Raw genomic sequence first — 26,029 nt, 5'->3', positions numbered from 1 at the left:
CCAAGATCTGCAAAAGGAAACATTTTCTTAATAGTCGTGCAAGACCGGTTTACCAAATGGGTCGTCGCCCAGCCAATAAGAGCAGCATCTACGAACTCAATCATCGACGCTCTACGATCAAAGGTAGTCATGCAATTCGGTATCCCGAAGAAAATTATCTGGGACAACGGCGCGCAATTCACAAGCGGAAATTTTAAGGCGTTCCTAAAGTCCTATAACATAAATCACATTCTAACACCGCCGTACTCACGTAAAATGCAATCCAGTAGAACGAATGAACAAAGTACTGAAAACTATGATAGCTACTTACGTGGAGGATAACCATAAAGACTGGGACAAATTCATACCAGAATTTTGCTACGCCATAAATTCGTCAAAACACGATTCAACAGGATTTTCACCAGCGCTTCTTAATTTCGGAAGAGAATTAGACACAACAGAGGCGACAAATGGATAAGATATACAGGGGTATGCAGAGAACTTAAACAAATTAGAAGCGTTAAGAGAACTGGTGAAAGTGCACATGGAGCACGCTTTCGAGGACCAAAAGAAACATTACGATCTAAGACGAAGAGACTGGCGGCCACATCCAGGAGATCGAGCCATGAAAAAGGAACACCATCTATCATCGGCTAGTGCAGCTTTCACCAGCAAACTAGCGCCAAAGTACTCAGGACCATACATAGTAACGTCAGTGATATCACCAGTAATAGTCAAACTGAAATTGGCCGATAGTAGTAGCCGCAAGCAGATGACGGCGTATGTAAAAGATTTAAAACCATGGGAGGGGGGAAATGTTACTACAAAAATCCAATCCCCACCACAACCAAACGGTATTTAAGTGGCAATGCTAGCAAGCAGAATTCAGTTCATCCACATCAAAAATGGAAGACATATTAGAGATACCGGAAGAGATGACCCCTCTGGGACCGCCAGAGAGACCCGAACTACCAGTGACACCAGGGAAAGACGCGGAGAGGATCATGAAGAGGTTCCACGAACTTTTCGGGACACCACCAACCCCACCAAGGAAGACGAGCATACCTGATACTAAAACAGGACCAGAAGCCCAATCCGCATCCACTCCAGGAGAACCTCAACCCGAGAAAGACGCCGGTCTTATAGAGATCGTCCCAAAACACCTGATCGAGAGGGGGACCAAAAGATACAGGATATGCTGTAACAACGGGAGGAAGATTGTGATAAAGATACCGAGAGGGATAGATGGCATCACAAGGCTGTAGACACCATATACACAAAAAAAAGGTATGTTACTTTTTTTTTTTCAAAGAGAAGGGGATGTAACGATGTTCTGATCGTTTAACAGTTCGAACCGTGGGAGTGTCAATATTTGCGCATCCACTTCTACAACGTGACGGCGAAGTGGGATTCAGAACGGCTATTTAAGGCGTGTATAGCGGAATTAGACAGTCTTGTAGCTAGCGCTCTAGGCTCCCTGACTCGCCGGTGTAGTGAACCTGCGAGCCAACCCGGACAGAGAGATTTCCGTATTGAGGATCATACTCTGTCCTTAACCAAGCGGAACCCATCGGTATTGTGTATTGAACATTACCGTGGATCTGCACAGAACCAACCCGAACAGAGAGATTTCCGTATTGAGGATCGTACTGTGTCCTTAGCCAAGCGGAACCCATCAGTATTGTGTATTGAACATTACCGTGGGTCTGCTATTTCATTTCTTCACTAGTAATAATTAGTTTCTTTTCTTTTATAGACGTTCGCCGGGGAACTCATTCATCGCAGGACCCAGATGGGGACATAGAATTCATTTTATTTTTATTTATTGTATATATACTAAATTAATAGATTTATTTTTATTTCAAACCTGTGTTTTACTGAGTCTGTCGCCCCGAAAGAGCTACCCATCACAGAGTGACATCTCGCAGATACTGCAGAGTAAGGGTAAGACTTGGCAGGAAGCAACACAGATGGCATCCAATAGGAAGGAATGGAGAAAGTTCGTTAAGAACTAGGACACCTCAGAAGATTGTAAAATATTGTAATTTAATGAATTGTATTATAAACGGCCCAACAGCAAAAGGTACAAATGGGTCTACTGATTAAGTAAGTAAGATTTCCAGTAAATAATAAGTAAACAATGGATTAGTTAATTAGTGATTAACAGTGCACTATTATTGATAATAGAACTGTTATTTTAAGTGAAATTGTTATATTTATTGAAGAATAATGCCATAGGTAATATATATTTATATGTATTATACTGTTTATATAACTTTGCACCTAAGTGAGTTAACACTTGTTACGTGCAGGACTATCATTTATTTTAATTATAATTTAATCATAAATTTAATTCAAAAATTGGACAAAACTTTTGCATCAATTGTCTAACATAATAATATGGTAAGTATACAACGTATATCTACTAACGTAATTTTCAGATCCCAACTAAATTTTGATACTGCAACTACGCATTTGTGACACCCGCGATTAAGTATCTCTCCTATCTCTCTTAGAATATTTACTTTTCTATTTTCGCGCAGCTCACCCGCCAGCTCTCGCTTGTCGGATTGTATTTAATTTATTATCCAACACTGTTTACTACCTGATATTCTCTCAGTATCGAAAGTGTGCATTTTCGATATTTTTTCATATAAAATATTATTTTTCCCATATGATGTTGATCTTTATTATTTTCTCCACTAATTTTTTTTTACCAAAATCTGTTCTTAACACAACACTTGTTGTCTTGTTTAAATTTCACTCGCTCTTAGACTAATTACTAAAACCGTACTTCAGTAAAGCCAAAACTGAGCTAAGATATTTAAAAATGTATAAAGGTTTATATTTTAACTGTTAATGAAGATTAACTAGTGAAGATTAATTAGTGTTCTTAAAAAATAAACGGGGTCTTATATTTTACTTACCCTTGAAAACTGATGCTGATGGTATTTTAAAAAGAATTTCCTCATTTGTTGACATATCAATTTTTCAGCCTTGTTTTCTGGGAAAGACGACATTTCATAAAAGATGAACATCTGTTGCTTGACCCTTTCCATATTAAAAGTCGTACTTTGACAATAAATTATAAGATTCGACATTTCTTTGGCAATTTTAAACGCTCTTTCCATTTCTCTGTGTTGTGTTTCTATGCGGTTTGCCATCTGAGAAACAGTTAAAATAGCTCCACACCATTCTTGGGCCTGAAAAGATAAAATATGAACAATTAATAAAAAAAAAAATAGAAAAATCTTATTCCCGCTTTTACTCTTCTTTATACTCTTAAGCAGTTAAAAGTATAAGCAACATTTTATACCATCAGAGAGTGTAGTACATAAGAGTTTATAATTGTTGATCAGCAGACATTGTATGCATCAGTAAAATTTACACATGCACTTGAAGCCAACCTGCAGAGTGAAAGCAGATAAGAAAAAATATGATTTCCGAAAGAAATTAAAATCATTGGACACCATCAGTTTTTACTAGAATTTCATATATTTAAACACTTAAAACTATGTATGTTATACATTTATTTTTATTTTATACTTGGTACATATACTTTTTTATATAAGCATTTATACTTATAAAGCATTGGTACACGTGACTAGCGCAAAGTAAACGATGAAACAAAACCAATCGTTAAATTCTCTTCTAAATTATAAATTTTTCAGCGCTATATATGCCACCGTGGTGGTAAATTTGCAAATTTTGACAATAGATGACGCAAACATTGAAGTTGTAAAACAGCTTGAAGACATTATGCCTGCATCGCGCAGTTATTGAAATTTTAAAATAGCCAGTATTTATCAAGCGCAATGTCAACACGTAATAGCCCGTTGTGTGTTTATGATTCTGCAAGGGCGAAAGCTATTTGTTCATTGCTTATAAACTAATGAAAAAGAAAGCTTCTTCCATTTGTTTCAATAGTAAATTATCAAAAGACTATGAGGACTAAAATTTAGGCTAAATTATAAATTTAAATATTCAAATTTGAAAATCTCTTTATAAAAAAATTGTTTATAAAAATTGGACGACGTTTTGAGATGGGGAACCTACATATTCGTATTCAGCGAAAAATTTTACATAAGATAGAATGGTTTTCAACTATCCACCCTTTCGTGCATACAGAAAGGTAGCCTACTGCCGGACTAGATACTGAAGATGGATCAGTGGAAGATAGCAGCCAAGGAAAATAATGCTTGGAGACGGATGCTGGGGGACGCCAGGGCCCGACTTGAGCTGTAGCGTATTTTTGATAAAATGAACTAAATTTAAATTCATTAACACCTTATCATATGGAATTATTTCCCATTCTATACGAAGGACACCCCGCCTATACGAAGTTCCAAAAATCACAAAGAAAATGAACTCCTAAGACTAATTTGCAGCAGCATGGTTTCTCCTTGGAGCAGACTGTCAAAGTTCCTCATAGACATAATACAGCCTCTAGCATACTACACAACATCTTTTATCACAAAGTCACAGCAATTATTGCAAAACTACCCTTCCAGAAATAAATTACAATTCCAAAAATATGCTAGTCAGTTTTGATATCACCAGTCTTTTCACCAATTTACCATTCGAGAAAACTTTAAAAATAATAATAGGCAAAGTAGAGGGGGATGATACATTGACAACAAAAAACAAACTGAATGTATTAGGTATCATGGAGCTACTAACACTTTGCACAGATAACACTGACATATTTTCAACTAGATAATGATTTCTTTAAGCAACATTTCGGATTACCCATGGGTTTATCCTTATCCCCATTATTAGCAGATATATTCATGGACGATTTCGAACAAAACATTGTACACAAACAAAACAAGCCACCCAATGTATATATATGTAGATAATTTGTTCTCCATTTGGCCTCACGGACCAGAAGCATTGAATAAATTTTTGATTAATGTTGATTTGACATCAATAATAAAGAAAAATTAATTAAATTCACCATGAAACAAGAAAACAATAATTAACTTCTTTTTCTTTTCCCACAGAAAACCAACCCACACCAAAAGATATTTAAATTACCACTCCAACCACAATGTAAACATTAAAAAAGAAATTACCAAATCATTATATGATACGGCCCAAAGCACCTGCTCTAATGAAAATGGATTTAAGCAAAAAAAACCTGCTGATAAAGGTTTTGACTAAAAATGACTACCCATTTTCATTTATAAACAAGGCATTACACAAGATTGACGAAACAAAACACCACAAGCAATCCAGAAACACTCAAGCGAAGGGACAAGAAGATGACAACAACACCATATGTAGGGGGCTTATCAGAAATATTAAAGAGGATAGGAAACAAGTACATCATCAACAAGTAATATCACAACAACATTCAAGACAACCAACACACTGAGATCGATCCTGTCCAAAACCAAACCCAACAACGCATGAGGAAGATCAAAGAACTACATCTATAAAATACCTGTAGATGCAATAATTTCTACGAGGGAGAAACAGAAAGAACACTAACTGTCAGGATTAACGAGTATGAAACATACATTAAGAACAGAGACTTCGACAAATCCCAGATATGCAAACATGTCCGGGAAAACGAGCACAGAGTACAGACATGAAAAAGATAAAAGTCAAAGAAGCAGCTCTCATCCCACTTAACGAAGAAATATGTGTAGCAAACCCATCAGTAGCACGTAGAAGGCTTTGGTTGCCAGTGCTTAAAAGTCAATAACAAGAATATACCAACAATAGGAAAGTAATAGGAAGTCGGACAAATAGCACCCACAATTTATACACAATACACATGAAACACACAATACACAAACATAAATCTACGTTACACAACCACAACTATAATACACATTACACAAACATATAACACAAAAAAACACACAAAACAGTCAGAATTAGATATTCCTAGAGTAAGAACACCCTCAGATATTTGTCAGCCATAAGTATGCCGTTTCCTATAAGATCGAGGCCAAGTATGTTAACCATCATTTGGAAAATACATAACCTAATAACAACTTGGTTATACATTTTCGCAGAATTTTCAAAATAATATTTTTTGAAAATGATTTCCGGAGTGGAAATCAAAACGTAAGACATCAGTTAGTTACAAATATAATTTTCATTACAATCAATAATTATTGTGTTTAATCCCATATAAACAAAATATTAAATTTTAAGTTTCTTGTTTAAATGCTAGTACATCGTGCACATAGGTACACTACTCGCGATCAATTAACATTAAACTATCTTCTACACTGATATTCATAATAGGTTTGTTCGTACAGGTATCAACAACTGCGCGATTCATTCGTGTTTCATTATTAGCGTTCACAGAACAACAAAAAACTGTTAGTGATTTAAAATCATCTGTTCGTAGAGCAAACATTCGAAGTTGTGGATTAGTTGGTGACAGTCAACAAAATTTGCAGATTTTATACCTGTGAATTTTTCAAAAAAGATTTATAACTAACAAGCCTGTAAATGTAAGATATTAAATTCGTAATTTTTTTAGATATTCGAGCAGAATGAACTTAGTTCTTCAAGCGATGAAGAATTGGAAAGAATATTTAATCGTCGCATTAAGCACAAAATTTAAAACTATAGATTAAATCATTCAGAATAATATATGGAGCATTTTAGGCTTAGCAGGCAGACTGCTCAAGAAATTTCAGACAGGTTTACTAGATCAGGATATTTTTTTTTTTCAACAAAGTGGACACTTTGGCAAATTAAGTCTATACATTGATTTTTTTGTGGTTTACCTTGTCATGAAGCAACATCATACAGGGGTGTGTCTGATAGATTTTATATACCTATCAATTAGCACATTAAGAAAAGTGATTCATGAGATGACATATTTTCTCAGTAACTAAGCTCTGAAATAATACTGTGGCCAACTCAAGAGCAACAGTTATATATACTGGAACAATTTTCAACCAATGGTTTTCCATGTGTTATATGAGTTGTTGATAAAAGTCACATTTGCTTTGATAAACCTAATGAAGATGCAGATTCTTATATAAACAGAAAAGGATATTATTCAATGTAGGTATATCTATATCAATAAATTATTCATAAATAAAATATAGTTTGAGATTGTTTGCCTTTATAAAAGAAAAATCAGAGATGTTATCGTTGGATTTCCTGGGTCAGTGCATGTCAGAGTTTTTAATGATTTTCTTGGACAAAGTCTACCTTAAAAATGTGGCGATATTATATTTTAGGAGACTGTGGTTATTCTTGGAAAAAGAATTTACTGACTCCATATGAAGATTCAGGTAATCTAACGTCAATATCACACAATTACAACTATCGTTTATCAAAAACTCGTATTATTGCTAAACACTGCTTGGGGGCAATAAAACAAAAATTTTGGCAGTTATATCGTTAATGGATGATAATGAAATCGCTAATTTTATTAGAGCGTACTGTGCCCTACTTTATTTTATATTTTTCCATTAATTTAATAAAAATATATACGACATAAAATTTTCTTTCAATTAAGAACAAATTACACCTGAAACATTGCACTTTTTAAACTGAAATATCACCATTTGTATGATTAATCAATGCTTGATTTGATTTATTCGACCTCACAAAAATTTGAAATATTGAATTATTAGTTTATTAACAAGAAAATAAAAAAACATGTCAAAGTAAAGCAAGTACGCCAGAGTGAAAAATCATTCTATAGTAAAACTAAAATTCCTGCTTTCCAAACAAAACTAATTATAAATATATATATATATATATATATATATATATATATATATATATATATATATATATATATATAAATATATATATATATATATATATATATATATAAATATATATATATATATATATATATATATATATATATATATATATATATATATATATATATATATATATAAATATATATACAGTATACTCTCTCTATAACGAACACAGTTATTACGAGGTTTTGCTTATAACGAGATACATTAGATGTCCCGTGATATTTCTATTGAACTATAACCCTCTATAGCGAGGAAAATTTGGTTATAACGAGAGAAAATAAGATCCAAAAACATGTTTTTTTACGTTTTTGGCTCAGCCGTGGCTATAAATAAATACATTTTTAAACGGCCCCTCAATAAACTGCCGCCCGCAATAAACTTTGCAATGAATAAATACAACTGTTTCACATCTTTAGAAAATTGTGATAGATAGAATGATACTGGACAATTTAAAGCAGTCAAATATGACAGACTTCTTAAAATTGCAGAAGCACTAGTTTATGTTATCCTTGAAAATACGCTTTATACAGATTTACAAAATACAGATTTTTTGTTTTAACGTATATCATTGAAAATAAAAGTAAACTACTGTTTTTTGTTTTCACGTATTTCATTGACAATAAAAGTAAACAACTATTTTTTGTTGTAGTTTTGTTGTAATATATTTCATTGACAAAAAAAAGTAAATAACTTTTTTTCAAAAACGCCATTCAAACAATATTTATTAGCATTTTATATTGCTTCGAATGGCTTCACTATAGGAAGTTAATGGTTTAGAAAACTACATATTCATATGTATGCACAGTATTATTGTTGTCTGATATAACGAGGTAATTAGTCTGCCATTTCAGTTCTCGTTATAGAGGGAGTCTACTGTATATATATATATATATATATATATATATATATATATATATATATATATATATATATATATATATATATATATATATATATATATATATATATATATATAGTTTGAGTTTAGTTCTTGAACCTTAATATATATTTTTCTAGTGGATTTTCTTGGGCTTAGGTTCAGAAAAAAATTTGATTTGATACTAAGACATTTTCATATATTTTTTCGACGTTTCGGCAGGAAATCCATGCCTTTTTCAAGAAGTAATATTGATTAAAAAAAACATTTTATGACAGACATAATACGATTTAAAAGTTTAATCTTGTAAAATTCTTTTTCAAAAGATTGTGCCCTTTATGAGCAACCATAATATTATGTTTGGACAGAAGATTTGCAATTTGTTCTGATAATCCTTTTATATAGGGAAGAGACATATAGTTTTTCTTTACCGTGTTGGTTTCATTGTTATTATTGTTATTGTAAAATTTATGCAGTCGCGATTTGAAAGTGTTGTCGATAAGGTGGTGTGGGTATGAATTAAGTGTTAGTGCTGTTTTTGCTTTTTTAATGGCCTGAGATCTATTAATAGGATCGGATAATCTAATAGCTCTATCGGCGAGTCCGATAACTACTGATTTCTTTTGAGACAGGGGATGATGAGAGTTGAAATTCAGATATCTCGATGACCAGGTTTTTTTGGTGTACCATCAAGTAGTTATAGTGCTGTTTTCTCTATGTAAGGTCAGGTCCAGAAAATTAATTTGATGATTTTTTTCAATTTCTAATGTAAATTTTAGTTTTTGGTGAAAGTTATTGAATTCATTTAGTAAAATATCCATTTTATCCTCTGGTGCTGCGCTCAAGCAGTCATCTATATAGCGATAGAAAAAAGGTATATCAAAATCGATTTTATTTAAAACAATTTCCTCTAGATGCTCTAAAACTAATTGAGCGATGGCACTGGATATGCTAGCTATGCAATACCCCTCTATTAAAAAGATCGCATGTTGTATATGAAATTCCCTGCTCGAATTGTGATGGAGTTTATATTGGACAAACCAGTCAGCTACTTAACTCAAGAATACGTTCCCACAAATATGACAAAAAAAACTCAACCGCCCTCACAAAACATGAAAACGAAAAAAAACATAAATTTGATTTTGAGAAAACCAAGATCCTAAAAAGTGAACCCAACAGGAAAAAGAGAGAGCTTCTAGAGGCTATACAAATAAAAAAAAAATAATAATGCAATAAATGATAAAAAAGATGTCAAAAATTTGAACAAAATATATTTTAACTTAATTTAAAAACACATAAAAAGACAATCTCAGAACGCCTATGATGTTAAAATAACTGGTTGTTTAAACGATAAACTAACTTCAATAAACAACACATTAGATTTAAAATATATCTTACATGTATTGACTTAGTGGGTATGTCCTATGTTTTTAATATTATTTTAATTGTGACGTCTACTTGTTAGTAACGAATTTTTACATGCTTGGTAAGTCAAAAGTTTAACTTTTAAATCGTATTATGTCTGTCATAAAATGTTTTTTTTAATCAATATTACTTCTTGAAAAGACATGGATTTCCTGCCGAAACGTCGAAAAAATATCTTAGTATCAAATCAAATTTTTTTATGAACCTAAGCCCAAGAAAATCCACTAAATATATATATATATATATATATATATATATATATATATATATATATATATATATATATATATATATACCCTGTATTTTATTAGACGTCACGCCCTTCCGGTAGGGATCTATGGAGGAGTATCATCGAGCCGCAAGCCCTTATCTCTTGCCGTACTGCTCCACCATAGGCTGATCAGACACCCACATATTCTAGTCTAAGCCGCAGATTCATCTAGAATTTTAAACTGCTGCGTTAGACTTTTTTTTGTTTTTCTGTACACCGAGCTGGGGACCGAACCCACGTCCACTGAACCACTCGCAGTGAAGCGAATGAGAAGCCGGCCGCCCAGCCCGCTTGGCTATCTGACCGACTAATTATAAATAACAATAAATAATATGCTTTCACCCTGGTCTTTTTGCTTAATTTCAATCAAAAGCTGATTCGTTCCTTTTTGCACTTCTATCTGTTCTTTTATCAAAATATTCCTCTTTTCAGTCGCCTCTTGTTTCCGAATTTTTAATTAATACAATTTTTCAAATTTCTCTTTTTAAAAATTTTATTTTTCTTGATTTCTTTGTTTTTTTCTTTCCTGATTATTTCTAATATTTCGCTATTTTTCACAGCACTTTTCATGTTTCTGCTAAATAATTTGTTTGTTTTAAGCAAAGCTTCTACAGTAAAATGCTGAGGCGAGCGTCACGGAACTAGCGCCACAAAATAGTCGTCACCGGTAGCGTCACAGAACAGCGGTTTTTGTCATCGATTCACAACTCTCCATCAATTCGTTTCTATATATATATATATATATATATATATATATATATATATATATATATATATATATATTCATAGTCACCATATATTCACTTTAAGCAGGTTTAAATTAAAAACTGCATGAAAGATATCTAACAAAATATAGACATCAAATGGGAAGTAAAAAAATAAATGAATAGGTAAATGTCAGTAAAAACAGCAATTTTGTTGATTAATATTAAGCTTCGCGCTAGTCTACAGTATCACCTACTGAACCTTTTTTTTTTATTTTACAAGGACGAGTGTATTCTTTTCCTACTCCAATAGGTTCTTTTTTTGCAGGCTTCGTTGATTGGGATTCTTCAACAGGATTTAAAATATTTGATCTTGTCGATGTTGACAATAAAACTGTTGGTGAAATATTTTTTTACCGAAGATCTCTTCCATTGGTTCCAAATATTCAAACTCTCTCCGACCTGCCCCTGTCTGGTTTTTATTGTCGACAAACTTCTTGTAGTTGCGTTCGACCACTCTCCACCTATTTTCACAATGAGACGGAGAAGTGGATATTCCAAAATTTTCTTTTAGTTTTGCTGTAATCAACTGCCAAATTTTTTCAAAGTTTTTCACTTTTACTGTACCTACAAAATTTATTAACTCCTTATACCTAAAAGTAACAGAGTTGCCTTTGCAGTCCACATAAAATTTTTAGGATCTTCATTCTCGAATAAATTGCCTTCAATGGACCGTTGGTAATCGTGGTCAACAGGAAGAATTATAACCTGTTGGACCTCGTCCATTTTTTAAAATATATAAGTAAAAAATACTTTGTATTTTGTTTAATAATTTTCTTACATTGACAATTGACATTTGTCGAAAAGCGTTCGGCTTCTATCAATTTTGATAGAAATTGACAGATCAAATTATCCGTTCGCAGAGCATCAAAATTTGCAACTAGTTTCTTACAGTTTCCAATCATCCCTGCGCAGTGTGTAATTGTCAACCGGTTGGAAATTTGTGTGTACAAACAAACCTAACATTACGACAGGCACCTAACCTACCAAAACAGTGGCTGGGAGTCAACGTTATCAAAAGATAGGTTGCATGGTAACTTTGAAATTGACAGAATGAAATATGTCATCGTCACGTCACCCAGGGGGTCAATTTTACGAATTGTTTGAGAACAGAATAGCAATAAGTGGTTTGGGGATTATATTTTGTTGTAAAATATAGTTAGTGTTTTAGTTTAAGCTATTGTTCTGAAGCTATTTTCTTGTGGCATTTTAAATTAATTAATATTTAAATGGGAATAAGCCACAATTAAAGGTTAAAATACATTTATTGACATTTCAATTTCCACTTCGGAAATCGTTCTCAAAATACAAAATTTTGTATTTTGAGAACGATTTCCGAAGTGGAAATTGAAACGTCAATAAATGTATTTTAACCTTTAATTGTGGCTTATTCCCATTTAAATATTAATTAGTTTATGCTTTTACATTGAGATATAATGTGTCTATAGATATAATTGACGTTGATAAAATTGGGTTTAATGCAGGAAAATGTTTAACAATTTAAACTATTAATGATACAACCTAAAAAGCTGGAAAAAGATGGTAAATAGGTATAGTCATTTAAATGATCAGTAAAAATGTGTTAATTCATTGATTTTGAGTATTTTTGTGATTGAACTATACAAAATAAAGTAAAAAACAAACAAATATCATTAATAATAATATCACTTAGTTGTAATTAAAACTTTTAATTTTAGCAGTTCCATGAAGATGACGTAAAAGAAATAAGTATGAGATCAAAACGTATGAGGGACAGAGAAAAGTAATACAAATGAATACTCCTACCCAACATATTCATTTACCAGAAATACCTTCATGTAATAAAGAATTACCATTAGATATACTAAAAAGAGAATTAAGGAACATGAAAGCAGAACACGTGAAACTTCAATTAAAAATTTCTTGAAAAAGAAGATACTGAAAACAATCTTAACTCATCAATTAGAGAACTTCAGACAGCTAAATTGGAAAGCGAAACTAAGTTTGACTAAAAGGCAAAACATATTTTTCAAATACAGTAATGTAATCAGATGTTCTTAAATATGTTGAACTTAAGGGAAAAACTACTAATTCTGATACATAAATGTTTAGTTGAATTTCTTTTTCAGCATGGTTTACTTGTTTGGAGGAATTTACAGTAATGCACTACATGCATTATCCCCCCTTTCAAAATTATGTACTCAAAATAACTTAAAAAAGTAAATTGAGTTCAACTCATTATTAATATAGTATATTTGCATGCTTAGTAACATATGTACACAAGAAAAAATCTACTTCTAATTTAATTAAGTAGTAGTGCTATTCTACTACATATATTTAGTTGCAATTATATTCTACAATTTCCGTAACTCTGCAGGTATCTCCAACATTTTTTATAGATTGAATGAAATAAATAGTCATTAAAAGTCCAAAAGTATTTTATTTTTCAATAAACATAAATTAATATATTTTCAATCATTGCTGCTTTCCGAGTTCATTTCAACCAGTAAAGTAAATGAATTTGAATATAGCACATTCTCTCAGTGACGTCATTCCCGCTATTAGATTCTCGACGGTGATAGGTGTGCAGTTACCAGACAACCTGTCTATTTACTAATATTGGGTAGGAGTGTCTACATTATATGTGTAAAATGTGCAAAATAGTTCTTTTGTATTGTTCATTTCTTTCAATTCCAACCCTGTATACCTGCAGTAGGAATAAAAGATTGATGACATCGAAATTATTAGACAAAAGAACCAAAATGACTATCTACAGAACACTGATTAGACCCGTAGTAACCTATGGATGTGAAACTTGGGTAATGACGAAAAAAGATGAAGCCCAACTCAGGACATTCGAGAGAAAAATACTGAGGAAAGTATATGGCCCGGTACAAGAGGAAGATGGCACATGGAGAATCAGTAGAAACGACGAGGTTAATGAGTTAAATGAAGGTTATGACATTGTAAGATTTGTGAAAAGTCAAAGACTGTCATGGCTGGGACATGTGCAGAGACAAAACGATGCAAAAACAACAAAGAAAATGTTACAATGGAAGCCCATAGGAAGGCGAAAAAAAGGAAGGCCCAGAACGAGATGGTTGGATGACGTGGAAGACGACCTGAAAACAATGAACATAAGACAATGGAGAAGAAGGGCACAAGAGAGATCTGAATGGAAGGACATAGCCAGACAGGCAAAGACCCATCCAGGGTTATGATGCCAAAAGAAGAAGAAGAAGAAGAAGAAGAAGAAGAAGAAGATACCTGCAGTAGGCGCATTCCTAGTTTGTTTTGTCTTATCACGGTTCGTTTATTTTCGCTCCTGACCGATTGAATATTGTTTCTAATCTTGTGACGTTATAAAATTCGCATGTTTGTTATTTTTCTTTTAATAATTATTTTATTTCAATTTCTTTTGATTTTATTCATATATTAAGTTTATTTTACTATTTTACTATTTTTATTATAAAAATAGTTGGCGGTCAACTTTACATTCTACTTTCTATTTACTAAATATCCTGTTATAATCTAAAATTCCAACTCTATATTTTCACTATCACATCTAATTCCTTTATTCAGACTCTATTATATTCTATGAGATGATAGAACATATATAAATTTCTATGCCTGACTTTAGTCGACAATCGTTATTTGTCAGTTGACAACTCTCGACTTCTGACAGTTTTACTTCAATGCTGAAGTAGGGATACTTCAAAGAAAGAGAAATATCCTTGATCTATAAAAAGGCCTGTTTCAATAAAAAATTCATTTTATATTGTTAAAACTTCTCTGGGGGTAAATTATATTTAATATTTAACCAATATCTGTCTAAGAAAACATAGGATGTTGCTAACATAAGGTTAATTTTCTAGTTTTTAGGCCTAATTTTTGTCCACCTTTTTGGGTGAAGAATGTCACAGCACATAGTCGACCATGCAATATTAACTGCAGCTGCTATTAAGAACTAAATGGCCACCTGAAGATACAAACATGAAAGTATCTAGATTCAGCTACATCAGCAACTAACCACTATATTCCGCAATCCTGTCTAACTACTTAAACACATCAGAAGCCATAAGTATCATTTAAAAATATTTTTATGTAAAGCTATAGGCAAGATTTGCTTTGTTTGATTTTGATTTAATAAGAAAATTTCAATTTTATATTTATTTATGTACAATGAATATGATTAGTTAATATCTTAGTTTATTTGTCTTAGCCAAACGTATTTTTCTCATTTACTTCGAAGATAAGACGTTCTCACACCTGAGAGACTGAGCTAGACGAGGCCGAACAATTGGCTCCCAAAGAAAGTTGTGAGTTTTATTAAGGTTTATGAAAACCTATGTAGAGTTTAAGGTTACGCACTGGCTCCCAACTTTCGGAGGTAGTTATATTGTTACCCATTGGCACCCACCGTTTCTCATGGGTTGTTCAATAGTTACAATCTCTACATCAATTGAGTCAAGTGTAAATGCCAGTCTGTAAAATCCCAAATATATGTAAATATTGTTATAAAATTTGATATATTTGATACAAAACTTTAATACTGTTAGGGATTTTCTTAAAATATTATTTACAATACATTTAATTTGACCCCCGTTTTTATTGCCAGTGACTTATTTTCCAAAAATTTTTATTATCATGAATACCTTTGTTACTAGAGTACGATACTATCTCTATATCCCATCTTTAAAGTCATGTAATTATATTAATTATTAAGACAGTATATTATTTTAATAGTACATACCAATTCTTCAGTTTGAACTCCGCATTCGAGAGGTGGACAAGCAGTAGAAGGAATTATTCTAACTATCCATTCAAAGCTCTGTCCTATATTTCTTAAGTAACTGGCAAACACTCCGTTCATGTCTAGGCTTCCTTGTAATGCAGATTCTCCAGACTAAAATAATTATTTATTACAAGAATATTCAAAAAATTAACAATCTAAAAACACGAAATGTTTAGGATTGGAAAAGAAATTTAAACGATAAACAATAGATGAAATAATTTATCACTGCTTAAAAATTGAGGTCAGATATTCGGCTTTTCTTCATAAATTTCCACCATAACGTTCGAGCGTCCTCTGTGGAGTACGAGCACAATCAGTAACTCTTAACGAACTTGACGTATACGTTAGTTACCAACGGAAAGTGTCTAATTCGGAGAAGCATGTTTTTATTTACATTACATTTTTTGCGTACGTCGCATTTTGTTATTAATTAAATTGCATTTGCAAGTTTTACTTCGAACTCCAAAAAGGTGTATAAAAACTATTCAAATAATTCAAAATCAATAAGTACACATGGAATGAATGTATAAATCAACCACTTATGTAAGAATGGTTCAATTGATTTAAATATTGCCGCACGTCTGTTGGTAGCACCCCAGTCAAACTAGAAATGACTCTAGTCAAACTTTCAGTACAACACCGGAAAATATCGAATCGAATATACGAACTAAAGATAGTCAGTTGACTATGCAGGAACTAGAAAACGATTATACAATTCCGAAAACTTATGTTTTGAGAATTTAAACCAAATTCATTCCAAATTGTGGTATTCATCTGTTCGCTTCACCATTATATTCGCCTCTACAGCTAGAATGGTCGGCTTCCCCGACTCAATCCTACATTATGTTTTTTTATTTTGTCTTAGACTAATATTAAGTATAGTAAGCAATACTCAATCAGGTAATATATCTCTAGTCCAAACTCCACAAATTCCTATTGCTAGCATCACTACAGCTTCTTCTTCCAACAGCTCATAATACGCCAAATAGCAAACAGCTCGCAAATAAATCAAAACTTACCCCCAGATATGTTTAAGTCATCGTCGACACAAAACCCAGAACTGTCAAACCCACCCCTCTCTCATCCTATCAATACCCCTATTAATTCCGAGATAATCGAAAATGCCTTATTTGACAACACAAAGTCTGATCCTTCTTTAACACAAAATATTTCACATAAACGTATTGCTTCTGCTGTTTCGTCTTCCACTTCTGAGGATGTCCAATTCGCAGCTCTAACTTTAACACAGAAAAAAAAGAGCAAAACAGAAAAAAAAAAACGGAACAGAACATAAAGTTTTCAGACAATATTAAAATATATATAATAAAGACTCATTCTCTTTGCCTTAACAGTCAGGAAATTGAAAGTCTACTTGAAAATTGCTACGGCTGCTCTGATGTACTAACGGTGGCGAATGATTATACCCCAGACACCGTAGCTCTTATTAATATGTTGGAAAAAATACGCCCATTTAGAAGACAGAACAAAATATTGCTGCCCAAAATAGAAAAAAAAGGCTGTATTGTATAACTTGATTTAGCCATTTTGAAAACGGAAAGTGATTCATCAACTTGTTAACTCTGCATTGTTTGCCTAATCAATATATAATAATTTATGTACATTAAACTATTAATCAATCAATACACACCACAAATTATTTGTCTTCAAGAAACTAATTTTAAAAATTGTACATGCATGAATCTAAAATCCTTCAATTCATATTTTAAAAACAGATAATGCAAATCACGCATGAGGCAGAGTTGCAATTTATGTAAAGGTACAAATAATATCCAAAGAAATTGCATTAAACACAAATCTAGAAACTATGATAAAGCTTTCTTAACATACAAAGAACAAAAAGAAAGTATCACTGTTAACATAGTAAACAATAATGAACCTATAAATTCACTTATCATCACAATTACAGAACTAAGAGAGATGGTAGATTCTTTACGACACATCCCCTGGTCCCCAGCTTCTTTTCTGAAACACCTACCTGATGAAGCTGTAGAAATATTATTAAGAATATATAATCATATATGGAGTAAACACGAATTTCCCAAATTATGGAAAACAAACAAAGCTAACTAACTTGTGTGATGTGTACGCTTTCAGAAAAAAATTATAAATAAACGTTTATTGTGGTGTCTAGAATAAAATAACCGACTAATTAATGAGCAATCTGGAGGTAGTCCCTTAAAATCGACTACCGAAAATTTAGTAGATATAGAATCACATATTAATAATGCCTTCTGCAACAACCAAAAATGTATTGCAATTTATTCTGATTTGAACAAAGCATTTGATATGTCTAAAATCTATTCTTCCTATCCTGTGGTCAAACTCATTAGACAAGAATTGCACAATCTAAATCACAGAAACATTGCTTTCCTGTGGGTGCCATTTCATATTGGAATTACAGGAAACCATCTGGCAGATAAATATGTACGAAAAGCCTTAGAGGACGCAACTATTGAGTTCTATCCAAAAACTCCAGCGACAGATCTCAAATCCTATTTGCATAGCACAATAGTTAACATATGGAATAGCAGATGGCACAAAAAACAGCCCGAACATTTCAACCATGGTCTGATAGTATTTACCGTCGTTTTTCTCAGGTGATCATCAGGCTTGGTTATAGTCGCCTTGCGCATGGACACCTGATGACAAGAGATCCCCAACTGAAGTGTTATGCTTGCAAAACCCCGCTAACAATAAAACATTTTATATTTGAGTGCCCCTTACACAGTGCGGAAAGAGGTGAATTCGGAATCCCGGAGAATTTGAACGAACTATTCTTAAAGTGCGATGCAAAGTGATTATTCTATATTTAAAGCAATAAACTAGTTGTACGAAATTTGAAATAATATTAAACAGTTTCACTGACACGTTCTATCTAATCGCTGTCCCTCAGATTTTCTTGATCTTTCTTTCCTACTCACTTGAGGAACTCGATACTCTATGTAACATTATTAATAAGAAAATTTAAGAAATACTCACTGCTTCATCTATCTCATGCGTTTCCGACCTTTCTATTTCTCTTACACAATCTTGTGGAAAATATTTCTGCCTTAATCCACCATAATCTCCTTTCCACCATCCAGGACAATCAGTATTTTTGTTTACGTTGGTGATGATAGCATGCTTACAGAAACTCAAAAAGTCGTTTTGCCTAGCTCTGTAGTCATATATGGCTATGCAAGTAACGTTAGAATTAATACTGCTGGGGTCCATGTATGATGGTGTCGTATATGATGATACATCGTCTTGTTCCTAAAACAGATAAAATTTATAAACATTTTTTGGATAAAATATTGAAGGTATTAAAATTGGATTTCATTTTTAAACTCTGTCACTAACTTAAAACTAATTTCACAAAAAATTAAGATACAGTCTATATTCATTCATAATATGCTTCAGAGTACAGTTTTATATTATATCGATGTCTAAAATATACAAAAAAATAACAGGGGCGTTGGAAAATAAATTCGAACAAGAAATCTTTAAAAAACAAACACTTGCAAAAAGATTTTTCCACTTTATCGATCCTTGTATATCATGTTGGCTACCATATTCTCATGATTTTATTGACAACAGCTCTAAATAGTGATGTAGTCGATTTTCCTTATCACGTTTTTAAGCGATGATCTTCTTCTGCTAGGACCACATTGACGTCTGACGAGATGCAAAATTTCATATTTTTCAGGGTGAGTCATAATGAAACCGAAGTATTACAGTTTGCGTCTTTTTATTACATTGACCAGTTGCGTTGTTTGATTCAGCCGTCTAAGAACCTCCTCATTTCTCTCTATCGACCAGCTTATTTACTGGATCGTTTCCACAACAAATGCAAATCCATCAAAATTTCGCCCCAAGTCAGCCAAACCAGTAAATGCAGTTACCTCAACCTCAATACCAGTATTCAGTTCAAAGCAATATCACCCACCAAGCACATCTAAATCAAATGATGAAGGATGGCGAACAGTCCAAAATAAAAAACGTGCGAGAAATAGTCCGGAACAACATTTCAAACTTAAACAAACCAAAATAGATAACTACTGACTGAAAACATCAACAGTAAATAAATTTAATGTATTAATTAATGAAGAAGCAGAGATTGAATAGGCAAAAAACAGGAAGAAAAACCCCCACCGATATTTATTGCTGGTGTTAAAAATATCCAACCATTAAACACTATAGCCAAAGACACACATTTAATCAGAGAATGAAGAACAAGTCAACGTACAGGCCCAAACAATTAAAATATATGACAGTATAGTAAAAGCACTCGATGAGAAAAAACCGAATATCCTACACATACCAAGAAATAAGACAAACCCTTTAAAATAGTGAGTCGTCATATTCAACCCACGGTGGATATAGAAGAAACTAAAAAAATAAATAGGGAGCCAAGGACATACTGTTCTACAAATAACGAAATATATAACAAAGAATTGGAAAAACCCTATTACTGTTTTTTGTGAGCTTGTGAAAATAATAAAGATATTTATGAGATAAAATATTTACTCAACGCAAAAATTGATATCGAAGCTTTAACACTAAAAAGAGAATTAGTACAATGTACTAGATACCAACGATATGGTCACACAAAAAAATGGCTGCTATCATCAATACAGGTGTGTCAAATGTGCCTTAAATCATCCAACAACTGACTGCCCTAAAAAAATTCGATCTGATCTAGTATAATGTGTACTTTGCGGTAATAACTCAGCGAATTACAGAGCTAATCTAATATTACCACAGCCTGTTGGTTTTAATATAGATTTCTCACTATGTTAATATCATTTCGGTTGAGTCCTTTTCGCTTTAGACATTCCATGAGAATGTTATGTTTAACTTTGTCGAAAGTTTTCTCATAGTCTATAAATGTGACGAAAATATCTTTTTGTTGGTGTCGACATTTTTGAGATGCAAAACTACTGAAAATTTCTACTGCTCCGAAAACATTACGAAAGCCAAACTGTCTATTACTCATATCCGCTTCACATTTTCTGAATATTCTTGCATGTATAAGATTTAAAAATATTTTCAATAGTTGTTGTGACATTAAGCGGATTAATCTGTAGTCTATATATACAGGGTGAGTTTTTAGTGCGACATCGGTCGATAATTCCATTGTGGTACAATATATCAAAAAAACTTATTTAGAAAAAATGTAGGCAATGATATTTTCCATACTTGGAAAACATGTGGAATTCTACAGGGTAATTAAAAACTACGTGGTATAGCAATTTAAATCATTGACAAACATTTGTATACAGAGTGAACTACAAAACGAAATTACGATTTTCTCAATTTTTTTAAATGGATCACCCTGTATTTTATTTTTTAGAAATATTGTATTTATTATATTCTTTCATTTTTATATAACATTTTATATAGTCAAATACGTTAAAGCGCATCAACTAAATACTCAGTTTCAAAATGGAATTCCTGGAAAAGACTATTTTGATTTAGTTTTAAAAACTATTAAGAATCTGGGTATTGAAAACAAACCACATTTAATTTGGAATTTGGAAGAAACAAGTTTTTGTTACAATCCGTCAAAAACCAAAGTCGTAGGAAAAAAAGGTGCCAAGGCGATAAGGACGACAAGCACTTCAGGCAGAGAAAATACATCAGTGCTTTTGCTACATGCAATGCGAAAGGTGAAAAAGCCCCTCCTATGATTATATTTAAAGGAAAGCAAATATGGACACATATGATGCCTCCAGAGGGAAAAGCATTTCCCGAAACTACATATGCTGCCTCACCCAATGGATGGATGCAAATGCGACATCCGACATCTTTGAAAACTATTTTAAAAACAGTTTTTTAAAAGACATACGTTCTGAACGGCCGGTACTTTTGTTTTTTGATACGCATGTGAGTCATGTTAGTATAAACCTTATCCAAATGGCAATTGATACTCAAGTGAAGATTATAAAACTACAGCCGCATAGCAGCCACATTCTCCAGCCACTTGATTTGACCGTAATGAAAGCAGTTAAAGATGGGATCCTTTACTGGTATCATGGCAAAGATTGCATATTGGTCAAAAACTACCAAAAGCCGAATTTTCTGTACTCATGGAAAAAATATGGACTAGTCTTCCAGGCAAAATTATTTCAAATGGTTTCAGAAAAGCAGGAATATATCCCTCTAACGATAAGCAGTCCCCGAGGAAACATTTGATTCAGATGCGTTTCAGAGATGGAAAGCTCAGTTAAAAGTCTCAAACCCTCCAGTTAAGTCAAACGAGACTGTTTCTACCTCTACATTAAGCGCTGCCTCTGTTGGAGCCCCAAATGAACTTGGAGGTAATTTTTTAATTGTTTTTTTTTATAAGCTGACTGTTTTTTTTATGAAATATGTAACTTCAATCTGCTACTTTTAGACGATATAATAAAGGAAATACCCGAAATTAAAGTGAATATTAAAGGCTCATCAACAAGTACCACATCTTCTATGAATAATGTAGCAGGTAGTTTCTTTTTTAAATTATTGTACCCAGTATAAAAAGTAACCATTTTTATTTTAGCAATTTTTCAGGTAGCGGAAAAATCAACCGAATGCAAGAACATTTTAACTGAAACGTCTCTGTTTCATTCGAATACCTTATGTTAGCGTGCATAAAAAATGGAAATGGTGAAAACAAGAAAAAGAGTAAAATATGCAATGGTGCGGAACTTATTACTGCGGAAGCTGTGCTTAAACGAATCAGAAAACAAGAAGAAGCAAAACAAAATAAGATATGTTCGGCGACTTCTATAAGGTTACAAAAGAAATATAAAAATCCAAAAAATCAGACGCGTAAAAAAATGAAAACAAAGAAAAAATAACAAGCGAAAATGAAACGTCCGAAGATGAGCAACCAAACATTTCTAGCTCCCAGTCTGAGAACGAAGACTTTACAACAATGATTGAAATTGAGCAAAAGAAATATGAAGAAAGAATAGATATTCCTCATGAATCAAAAATAAGCGACTGGGTTGTCGTGAGGTTTTGTACAAAGAAAACAATTAAGTTTTTTTTGTCGGGCAAATCACTGAGATTAACGATGAACATGTTGTGAAGTTTGTAAGAAAAGTGTCTGAAACTAAATATTTTACATTGTTTCAATATCCGCAAGTTGAAGATAAAAGTGAAATTTCGCGAGAGGATATTATTTCTGTCTTACAACCGCCCATCATAGGTCGGAGGGGAGAAATTCAATTCTAAGTAACATTTTCTAGTTACCAAGGTTGAGTAAAGTATTTTTCACTTGATTTGATGATGATGAAAAAAAAATGATTTCGTTTTGTATTAAAAAAACATTTAAAACGCTGTAAATAAAAAGAAATGAATTTTAAAACATTTTAAAAACTATTTTGTTACTAAAGATATAAATATTCCGCTCTTGCCCCAAAGTAAACTAATATAATCGCGTACACGTACTTACATCAGTTTACGCAATTGCCCCATTTAATGGGGCAAGAGCGTACCACTGCTCATTTTTTCAAAATTTCTTGAGAAAATTTTAAATGTATCAATTTTTTGAGATTTTCCTTTTAGAACTGCGAACAAGCTAATTATATCGTCAAAGGAAGCATAACTTATTCCTACGTAACATAAATAATACGACTTTGAGAAAGTTAAATTTTACTCCGCACTTACCCTACCTGACCCTATTGAGTATTGAGTGATAATATAACAAAATTGTTTTCATTCAATAAGTAACTTACAAAAAATATAAACCATAAGAATATGCAATGAATGCGACAATTAATGTGATATTAAGGAAATAAGTCTAAATTAAATTTTCAAAATGTCCACCTTCAACGTCTATACAAGTTTGTAACCGATATTGAAATGACCGAGCTACATTTCTTAAGATTTGTAAGTCAATTTTATTAAAAGCTTCTCTTATTCTATTTTTCATATCATCTGGCGTTGTTGGAGGCTTCTGGTACCTATATAAGGTCTTTTATATAGCCACATGAAAAAATCAATTTTGGAGAATTCCGGTGATCGCGATGGCCAAACAGTTGGTTCTCCTCTGCCTATCCACCTCTCAGGAAAGTTAGTATTTAGATGATTGTGAATAGGAACAGTGTGGTGAACTGGAGCACCTTCGTGTAAAAACCACATTTGTTGTCGAATATTAAGCGGTACATTTTGCAGTAGTATTGACAAATGATTATTTAGAAAATCCAGATATATGGCACCACTCACACGACCGTCAAAAAAATGTGGCCCAATCACATAATCGCTAAAAATACCACCCCGAACATTTATAGACCACCTAGTTTGACTATGAGTGTTAATAAAATAGGGATTGCTTGATGCATAGTAATGAAAATTATGCCGACTCACCGTTTCAATTTTGTGAAATGTAGTCTCATCTCCAAAAAGCACACAATTGAAAAAAAATCGGTCTCTGCACTTGCTGCTGAGACCATTGACAAAAAGCTAATCTGCGTTGATAATCATTGACTGTCAATTCTTTATGTAACTGTATGCGGTAAGAATGCAGTTTATGTTTACGAAGGATTTTTGCCGCCGAAGTTTGACTAATGTCATGTTGACGTGAAATTTCACGAGTGTTGATGTGGGGAACTTCAGTAGTAGCTATCAGTACATCATATTCCTTTTCTTCACTTAAAACAGTTTTGGTTCTCTCATTTTTTTCATATACAAATGACCCAGTGCGAACAAAACGATCCATTAATTTTTTAAAAGCTTTTGAGTTTGGCTTCCTCCGTTCAGAATATCGTTCGTGATATATTCTGGATGCAAGTAAGCAATTTCTCGAACTTTCTCCTAATACTTAGATCATATCTGTTAACTCTTCTATAGAAAAATTCATTTTTAACAATAAACACAAGCCACACTGACCGATTTAAAAGGTAATAATATAAAAACTGTAATTTTCAAAGCCTACCGTTTACGGTTTAATAATATGAAAACTGTCATTTTTTCAAAGCCTCCTATTTTACCTTTGTAACTGATACAAATGGCCTTTTGCTTATTAATAACTGCTCGTCACAATCGGCAGTTAGGAATGTTTTATTAAAAATCTCTGGCTTAGAATACTGTTAATATAACAATCTAAAAATTGTTACATCAATTGTATATTGTTTTACATTCTGTTTTGTTTGAGTTAATTATTGAATAAAAATAATCTTGTTATATTATTATACTAAACATATTATCTTGTAGGAATTTTAAGAATCTTGTATTTCATTAAACAAATATGATATTTTCATATCACATTTATTGATACATTCATTGCATATTCTTATGGTTTATTTTTAGTTTAAAACTAAAAATATCTCGGAAAGTAATGAGTTTAGGTACAGGGAATGCTATATAAAAATGAAAGAGTATCATAAATACAACATTTCTAAAAAATAAAATATAGGGTGATCCATTTAAAAAAAATGAGAAAATCCTAATTTGGTTTTGTAGTTCACCCTGTATACGAAATTTATGTCAATGATTTTAATTAAACTTAATTTAAAAACTACAATATATTACTATTGTATTTACTTTATTATATAAAATAAATAATTGGTTGCTTTTAAATATGGTGTTGATTTCACCGGGATTTCGAAATAAAAATGGTCATAACTTATTAAATACTCTGTATAGTAATGCAAAACCCAATATTATAAGAACAAGAATTATGAGAAGAATACAAATTTGAAAAAATATATAGGGTGTATAGTTATTAATCAACCTGTAGAATTCCACATATTTTCCAAGTATGGAGAATATCATTGCCTACATTTTTTCTAAATAAGCTTTTTTGGAAATTCTATACCATAATGTATATATATATATATATATATATATATAGAAGGCAACCGTATATGGCTATATACGGTTGCCTTCCATCGATATACCATTTTTGGTTTTCTGTTTTGCGAGACATGCCATTACTTTTTACTTTATATATATATATATATATATATATATATATATATATATATATATATATATATATATATATATATATATATATATATATATATATATATATATATATATATATATATATAGTTTTTGTTAGCGGAACTGTTCTGTAGGTATCTCACCAGATTTGTATACGTTGTTAAGAGGATAGTTATTGCGCTTAAATTGTCTTCATCTATAATTTTAATCAGCTCGATATGAACTTTATCTGGTCAGGGACTCTGTCAG

General features: G+C 32.1%; 1 protein-coding gene across 3 annotated transcripts in view; it reads right to left on the bottom strand.

The window, feature by feature from the left end:
* LOC140450190 (1-phosphatidylinositol 4,5-bisphosphate phosphodiesterase gamma-1-like) overlaps positions 1-26,029 on the bottom strand; it is a 196,276-nt gene that overhangs the window by 66,212 nt on the left and 104,035 nt on the right. For all 3 annotated transcript variants that reach the window (XR_011951982.1, XM_072543651.1, XM_072543649.1), the window contains exons 10-12: positions 18,845-19,117; positions 15,803-15,955; positions 2,907-3,182 (exon numbers count right to left, since the gene is read on the bottom strand). Coding sequence is in view for 2 of the 3 variants with exons in the window: in XM_072543651.1 (XP_072399752.1) it covers positions 2,907-3,182; positions 15,803-15,955; positions 18,845-19,117 (702 nt within the window). In the remaining variant the exon portion in view is untranslated. The remainder of the gene's footprint in view (positions 1-2,906; positions 3,183-15,802; positions 15,956-18,844; positions 19,118-26,029) is intronic.

This window comes from Diabrotica undecimpunctata, chromosome 9 (assembly GCF_040954645.1).
Source record: "Diabrotica undecimpunctata isolate CICGRU chromosome 9, icDiaUnde3, whole genome shotgun sequence".
Classification (NCBI taxonomy): Eukaryota; Metazoa; Arthropoda; class Insecta; order Coleoptera; family Chrysomelidae; genus Diabrotica; species Diabrotica undecimpunctata.
The sequence above is the reverse complement of the archived record's forward strand: the minus strand, read 5'-3'. Positions and strand labels throughout refer to the sequence as shown.